The sequence below is a fragment of the Phyllopteryx taeniolatus genome, chromosome 4 (genome assembly GCF_024500385.1).
Source record: "Phyllopteryx taeniolatus isolate TA_2022b chromosome 4, UOR_Ptae_1.2, whole genome shotgun sequence".
NCBI lineage: Eukaryota > Metazoa > Chordata > Actinopteri > Syngnathiformes > Syngnathidae > Phyllopteryx > Phyllopteryx taeniolatus.
Genome location: NC_084505.1, coordinates 31933618 through 31941355, shown reverse-complemented (window position 1 = coordinate 31941355; position 7738 = coordinate 31933618). Strand labels below are relative to the sequence as shown.

At 50.4% G+C, this 7738-nt stretch overlaps 1 protein-coding gene across 1 annotated transcript; it reads right to left on the bottom strand.

Annotated features, from left to right (window-relative positions):
- Window positions 1-1080: 1080 nt before the first annotated feature.
- On the bottom strand, window positions 1081-7053 carry LOC133477340 (autotransporter adhesin BpaC-like). The gene is made up of 5 exons (XM_061771962.1): window positions 7049-7053; window positions 4819-6083; window positions 4021-4113; window positions 2647-2877; window positions 1081-2112 (listed from the first exon to the last, which is right to left on the bottom strand). The coding sequence occupies exons 1-5, from the start codon at window positions 7051-7053 to the stop codon at window positions 1382-1384; spliced, it is 2325 nt and encodes a 774-aa protein (XP_061627946.1). The 3' UTR covers window positions 1081-1381.
- Between the last annotated feature and the right edge of the window lie 685 nt (window positions 7054-7738).

Sequence of the window (7738 nt, the reverse complement as noted above, 5' to 3'; positions counted from 1 at the left end):
GTCGTTCCCGTTATTGATGTTTGACTGACAAATCCGATACCTAATATTTATATGAACATAAACAATGGCAGCACAATGAACGAGTGGTTATCACGTCTGCCTCACAGTCCTGAAGTTCTGGGTTTGAATCTTGGCTTAGGCCCTTTTGTATGGAGTTTGCGTGTCCTCCCCATAGTATCTCGTGTTATCTTATAGTCCCATCGTGTGGCCATATAGTGTAATTGCAACAGTGCAAGACACATGAAAGCCCGCATGGCGTTTGCTAAAAAACACCTGAAGAGACTGGGTCGAAGGTTCACCTTCCAACAAGACAATGACCCTAAGCACACAGCTAAAATACCGAAGGAGTGGCTTCAGAAGAACTCCGTGACTGTTCTTGAGTGGCCCAGCCTGACTTAAACCCAACTGAATATCTCTGGAGAGACCTGAAAATGGCCGCCCACCAACGTTCACCACCCAACCTGACAGAACTGGAGAGGATCCCCAAATCCAGGTGTGAAAAACTTGTTGCATGATTCCCAAAAAGACTCCTGGCTGTATTAGCTCAAAAGGGGGCTTCTACTAAATACTGAGCAAAGGGTCTGAGTACTTATGGCTGTGTGATATTTCAATTTTTTCTTTTTTAATAAATCTGCACAAATTTCAACAATTCCGTTTTTTTCTGTCAATATGGGGTGCTGTGTGTACATTAATGAGGGGAGGAAAAATAACTTAAATAATTTTAGCAAATGGCTGGAATATAACAAAGAGTGAAAAATTTAAGGGGGTCTGAATACTTTCCGTACCCACTGTATGTAAGTGTACCTGTAAATGTAGACATTAGCTAATGTTAGCTAGCCACGTTAGCTGAATAAATAAGAAACTATATAATAATACAAGATACGTGTGCTTTGTGTTGTCTTTTTTGTGTGGGAGATATTTTTGGTGAGACCACCATGAAAAAAGAAGACGTTTGGAATGTACGCCGCAATTTCCGCTGTGCATTCGTGTGATGAGAGAAGTCTCGCAACAAACACCGTCAATAAATAATAAGGCAGGTGATGAAAATGGGTTTGATTGAACATGTCATAACAATCAGCACACACTTAAATAAGTTTATTATTCATGTTGCTTGATGAAGGCCAATTAAATAAATTACATCAACTGTACAACATTTGCCTTTCCATACTCTCATGATCACACATCCAGTTACGAATGGCAGCAGAAACAAAATAAATAAAAATACTTGCACACACATTAGCTTTATTGACATGTTAAATAATAGAGCGTCAAAATAATTTGCCTTTTAAATAACAACTTAACGCACACAGTATCATCCAGATCTTTGTTTCAACCTGTCAACACCTGTTTCGGGACATTTTACATTCAACTAACAGCGGATTTATATTGTGTAGAGTTTAAGGAGTGCCATGGCGAGGTGACATGTGAGGATGCTGCCCACGTGGGTGGCTGTCATCGTTGCTCCAGTGTTGCCGGTCGTGCCACCTGTGATGGCAGTGTTTGCAGTAATGGCGCTAACAGTTGCAGCGTTGCCAGCTGTGGTTGCGGTGTTGCCAGTTGCTCCATTGCCAGTAGCTGCATTGTTAGCTGTGGTTGCAGCGTTTCCAGTTGCTGCGTTGCCAGTCGCAGCATTGCCTGCTGTGGTTGCGGCGTTGCCAGTTGCTCCATTGCCAGTCGCTGCATTGTTAGCTGTGGTTGCAGCGTTTCCAGTTGCTGCGTTGCCAGTCGCAGCATCGCCTGCTGTGGTTGCGGCGTTGCCAGTCGCTGCGGCGTTGCCAGTCGCTGCGTTTCCAGCTGTGGTTGCGGCGTTGCCAGTTGCTGCGGCGTTGCCAGTTGCAGCATTGCCAGCTGAGGTTGCGGCGTTGCCAGTTGCTGCGTTGCCAGTCGCAGCATTGCCTGCTGTGGTTGCGGCGTTGCCAGTCGCTGCGTTGCCAGCTGTGGTTGCGGCGTTGCCAGTTGCTCCATTGCCAGTAGCTGCATTGTTAGCTGTGGTTGCAGCGTTTCCAGTTGCTGCGTTGCCAGTCGCAGCATTGCCTGCTGTGGTTGCGGCGTTGCCAGTCGCTGCGTTGCCAGCTGTGGTTGCGGCGTTGCCAGTTGCTCCATTGCCAGTCGCTGCATTGTTAGCTGTGGTTGCAGCGTTTCCAGTTGCTGCGTTGCCAGTCGCAGCATCGCCTGCTGTGGTTGCGGCGTTGCCAGTCGCTGCGGCGTTGCCAGTCGCTGCGTTTCCAGCTGTGGTTGCGGCGTTGCCAGTTGCTGCGTTGCCAGTCGCTGCGTTGCCAGCTGTGGTTGCGGCGTTGCCAGTTGCTCCATTGCCAGTAGCTGCATTGTTAGCTGTGGTTGCAGCGTTTCCAGTTGCTGCGTTGCCAGTCGCAGCATTGCCTGCTGTGGTTGCGGCGTTGCCAGTCGCTGCGTTGCCAGCTGTGGTTGCGGCGTTGCCAGTTGCTCCATTGCCAGTCGCTGCATTGTTAGCTGTGGTTGCAGCGTTTCCAGTTGCTGCGTTGCCAGTCGCAGCATCGCCTGCTGTGGTTGCGGCGTTGCCAGTCGCTGCGGCGTTGCCAGTCGCTGCGTTTCCAGCTGTGGTTGCGGCGTTGCCAGTTGCTGCGGCGTTGCCAGTTGCAGCATTGCCAGCTGAGGTTGCGGCGTTGCCAGTTGCTGCGTTGCCAGTCGCAGCATTGCCTGCTGTGGTTGCGGCGTTGCCAGTCACTGCGTTGCCAGCTGTGGTTGCGGCGTTGCCAGTTGCTCCATTGCCAGTAGCTGCATTGTTAGCTGTGGTTGCAGCGTTTCCAGTTGCTGCGTTGCCAGTCGCAGCATTGCCTGCTGTGGTTGCGGCGTTGCCAGTCGCTGCGTTGCCAGCTGTGGTTGCGGCGTTGCCAGTTGCTCCATTGCCAGTCGCTGCATTGTTAGCTCTGGTTGCAGCGTTTCCAGTTGCTGCGTTGCCAGTCGCAGCATCGCCTGCTGTGGTTGCGGCGTTGCCAGTCGCTGCGGCGTTGCCAGTCGCTGCGTTTCCAGCTGTGGTTGCGGCGTTGCCAGTTGCTGCGGCGTTGCCAGTTGCAGCATTGCCAGCTGAGGTTGCGGCGTTGCCAGTTGCTCCATTGCCAGTCGCTGCATTGTTAGCTGTGGTTGCAGCGTTTCCAGTTGCTCCATTGCCAGTCGCTGCATTGTTAGCTGTGGTTGCAGCGTTTCCAGTTGCTGCGTTGCCAGTCGCAGCATCGCCTGCTGTGGTTGCGGCGTTGCCAGTCGCTGCGGCGTTGCCAGTCGCTGCGTTTCCAGCTGTGGTTGCGGCGTTGCCAGTTGCTGCGGCGTTGCCAGTTGCAGCATTGCCAGCTGAGGTTGCGGCGTTGCCAGTCGCTGCGTTGCCAGCTGTGGTTGCGGCGTTGCCAGTTGCTCCATTGCCAGTAGCTGCATTGTTAGCTGTGGTTGCAGCGTTTCCAGTTGCTGCGTTGCCAGTCGCAGCATTGCCTGCTGTGGTTGCGGCGTTGCCAGTCGCTGCGTTGCCAGCTGTGGTTGCGGCGTTGCCAGTTGCTCCATTGCCAGTCGCTGCATTGTTAGCTGTGGTTGCAGCGTTTCCAGTTGCTGCGTTGCCAGTCGCAGCATCGCCTGCTGTGGTTGCGGCGTTGCCAGTCGCTGCGGCGTTGCCAGTCGCTGCGTTTCCAGCTGTGGTTGCGGCGTTGCCAGTTGCTGCGGCGTTGCCAGTTGCAGCATTGCCAGCTGAGGTTGCGGCGTTGCCAGTCGCTGCGTTGCCAGCTGTGGTTGCGGCGTTGCCAGTTGCTCCATTGCCAGTAGCTGCATTGTTAGCTGTGGTTGCAGCGTTTCCAGTTGCTGCGTTGCCAGTCGCAGCATTGCCTGCTGTGGTTGCGGCGTTGCCAGTCGCTGCGTTGCCAGCTGTGGTTGCGGCGTTGCCAGTTGCTCCATTGCCAGTCGCTGCATTGTTAGCTGTGGTTGCAGCGTTTCCAGTTGCTGCGTTGCCAGTCGCAGCATCGCCTGCTGTGGTTGCGGCGTTGCCAGTCGCTGCGGCGTTGCCAGTCGCTGCGTTGCCAGTCGCAGCATTGCCTGCTGTGGTTGCGGCGTTGCCAGTCACTGCGTTGCCAGCTGTGGTTGCGGCGTTGCCAGTTGCTCCATTGCCAGTAGCTGCATTGTTAGCTGTGGTTGCAGCGTTTCCAGTTGCTGCGTTGCCAGTCGCAGCATCGCCTGCTGTGGTTGCGGCGTTGCCAGTCGCTGCGGCGTTGCCAGTCGCTGCGTTTCCAGCTGTGGTTGCGGCGTTGCCAGTTGCTGCGGCGTTGCCAGTTGCAGCATTGCCAGCTGAGGTTGCGGCGTTGCCAGTTGCTCCATTGCCAGTCGCTGCATTGTTAGCTGTGGTTGCAGCGTTTCCAGTTGCTGCGTTGCCAGTCGCAGCATCGCCTGCTGTGGTTGCGGCGTTGCCAGTCGCTGCGTTGCCAGCTGTGGTTGCGGCGTTGCCAGTTGCTCCATTGCCAGTCGCTGCATTGTTAGCTCTGGTTGCAGCGTTTCCAGTTGCTGCGTTGCCAGTCGCAGCATCGCCTGCTGTGGTTGCGGCGTTGCCAGTCGCTGCGGCGTTGCCAGTCGCTGCGTTTCCAGCTGTGGTTGCGGCGTTGCCAGTTGCTGCGGCGTTGCCAGTTGCAGCATTGCCAGCTGAGGTTGCGGCGTTGCCAGTTGCTCCATTGCCAGTCGCTGCATTGTTAGCTGTGGTTGCAGCGTTTCCAGTTGCTCCATTGCCAGTCGCTGCATTGTTAGCTGTGGTTGCAGCGTTTCCAGTTGCTGCGTTGCCAGTCGCAGCATCGCCTGCTTTGGTTGCGGCGTTGCCAGTCGCTGCGGCGTTGCCAGTCGCTGCGTTTCCAGCTGTGGTTGCGGCGTTGCCAGTTGCTGCGGCGTTGCCAGTTGCAGCATTGCCAGCTGAGGTTGCGGCGTTGCCAGTCGCTGCGTTGCCAGCTGTGGTTGCGGCGTTGCCAGTTGCTCCATTGCCAGTAGCTGCATTGTTAGCTGTGGTTGCAGCGTTTCCAGTTGCTGCGTTGCCAGTCGCAGCATTGCCTGCTGTGGTTGCGGCGTTGCCAGTCGCTGCGTTGCCAGCTGTGGTTGCGGCGTTGCCAGTTGCTCCATTGCCAGTCGCTGCATTGTTAGCTGTGGTTGCAGCGTTTCCAGTTGCTGCGTTGCCAGTTGCAGCATCGCCTGCTGTGGTTGCGGCGTTGCCAGTCGCTGCGGCGTTGCCAGTCGCTGCGTTTCCAGCTGTGGTTGCGGCGTTGCCAGTTGCTGCGGCGTTGCCAGTTGCAGCATTGCCAGCTGAGGTTGCGGCGTTGCCAGTTGCTCCATTGGCAGTAGCTGCATTGTTAGCTGTGGATACAGCGTTTCCAGTCGCAGCATTGGCTGCTGTGGTTGCGGCGTTGCCAGTTGCTGCGTTGCCAGTCGCAGCATTGCCTGCTATGGTTGCGGCGTTGCCAGTCGCTGCGTTGCCAGCTGTGGTTGCGGCGTTGCCCGTTGCTCCATTGCCAGTTGCTGCATTGTTAGCTGTGGTTGCAGCATTTCCAGTTGCTGCGTTGCCAGTCGCAGCATCGCCTGCTGTGGTTGCGGCGTTGCCAGTCGCTGCGGCGTTGCCAGTCGCTGCGTTTCCAGCTGTGGTTGCGGCGTTGCCAGTTGCTGCGGCGTTGCCAGTTGCAGCATTGCCAGCTGAGGTTGCGGCGTTGCCAGTTGCTCCATTGCCAGTAGCTGCATTGTTAGCTGTGGATACAGCGTTTCCAGTCGCAGCATTGGCTGCTGTGGTTGCGGCGTTGCCAGTTGCTGCGTTGCCAGTCGCAGCATTGCCTGCTGTGGTTGCGGCGTTGCCAGTCGCTGCGTTGCCAGCTGTGGTTGCGGCGTTGCCCGTTGCTCCATTGCCAGTTGCTGCATTGTTAGCTGTGGTTGCAGCATTTCCAGTTGCTGCGTTGCCAGTCACAGCACTGGGCGTGGTGAGGGCAGCTGTTGTCAGCGTAGAAATTTTCGCATTTGTGGATGTTATAACAACCAAACAAAAAAAGCAGAGATTAGTTTGTGCGTCATCTTCAAAAGATGTGACATGCAGGAATGAGAACGAGGCACTTACCGATGATCAGGAGTTGGAGCAGGATTAGCAAGAGCATTTTTTTCCCCTAAAAAAAAACAATTCTCAGGAATATCTAAAAAAAAAAAGGAGAATGAAGTTTAGTAGTTTAAAGAGAAAAATTACAATAAGAAAACAAATCTCAAAATTTAACAAGAATAAGGTTGTCACGTTAAAATTTCTTATTTATCAGAAAAATATGTAGTAACAAGAAAAAGTCATATATTGCAAGGAAAAACGTGAAGTTTTATGAGAAAATCTAAAATGATCAGGGGGAAAAACAAATGAGTTGCAATATAAAAAGGAAATAAGTAAATTGTATTTTTGAATCAAGTTCAAACATTACAAGAATATTCTTTTAAATAAATTTTTTTAAATTTTACGGGAGAGAATTCTTTTTTCAAAATATGGGAATTAAGTTGCAGGACTATGAGAAGAAATTAGAAATGATATACCATTAATGTTTCAATATTTGGAGAAAAAAAATTCTAGGGAAGAATTAAGTTGAATATTACAGGAAAGCAGCTTGAAATATATAGCAATATTGCAAGAAGAATAAATAAATTATAATGAAAATTGTCATAATTTTTTGAGGACAAAACACCCAAAAGAGCCTTAATAAATCTATATTATTTGAGTATAAAGTTGTATTATCAGAAAAAAAAAGTGAAATTATTTTAGAATGATTGTGTAATTTTATGAGGGAAAATAAAGCATCCAAGAATAAAGTTGAAATATCAAAAAAAAAAAAATCCAAATATTTGAAAACAGTTTTTGAAAAAAACATATTTGAAAAAAAAAAGAATCTTTTACATAAATTTTGTCATATTATGAGGGGAAGAGGTATCAAAATAAAACGAGAATCAAGTAATATGTATTGGGGGGAAAAGACAAAATGTTACCAGAATATTAAAAGCCAAAAATTCAAACTTTGAAAGAAGATTACAAAAATAATGTTTTTACGACATCAAGCTATTGTGTTCAGTCATTGCAATCTACAAACGTATACTATTACTCAAGGGAAGAAAAAAAATATTAAAAATTATTATAAAAATTATATATATATATATGCATCTTTTGTCCTTGTAATTTCGTAACTGTTTTTCTCTTGAGTGTTTCACTGTCTTTGCTGCTTCGGTTTTTCTTCGTTTAGCCACATTTCTTCTACATTGTTACAATAAGCAGTTCTAATTATTATTGTAAATATAAACACGTCTGAATGTTTTGCAGAGATGCTCTAACCCATTTAGTAGTTCATCAGCAGACAGAAAAAGCATGTACTTACAAAAGTGTTGACTTGATTGTGTTTCTGCGTCTTTCGGTCAGTTGAGGCCCCGAGTGTCTCGTTCCGTGTGACTTCGCGTCTTTATAGGCCTCGCGACAGGCACCAGAAGACGTTCACTGATCATTCCTTCCGCCTTGCTCACCTCTGTACTTTTCTTTTCAAGGTCATTGCATCATTTTGGCGTGGCCCGTTTGCAAAGAAAACAGCCGCGCACAAAGACGTCACTGCACACCGCTGACAATCCCGTCATCGCCGTCTCAGCGCGCTTGTCCGCAGAAGAAGGCATCCGTGCAATGAGCACAAAGGTGGGAACCCCTTTGTCTGCACCTGTCATCCTTTATCCCACACGTCCGTCCATTCCATCGTTC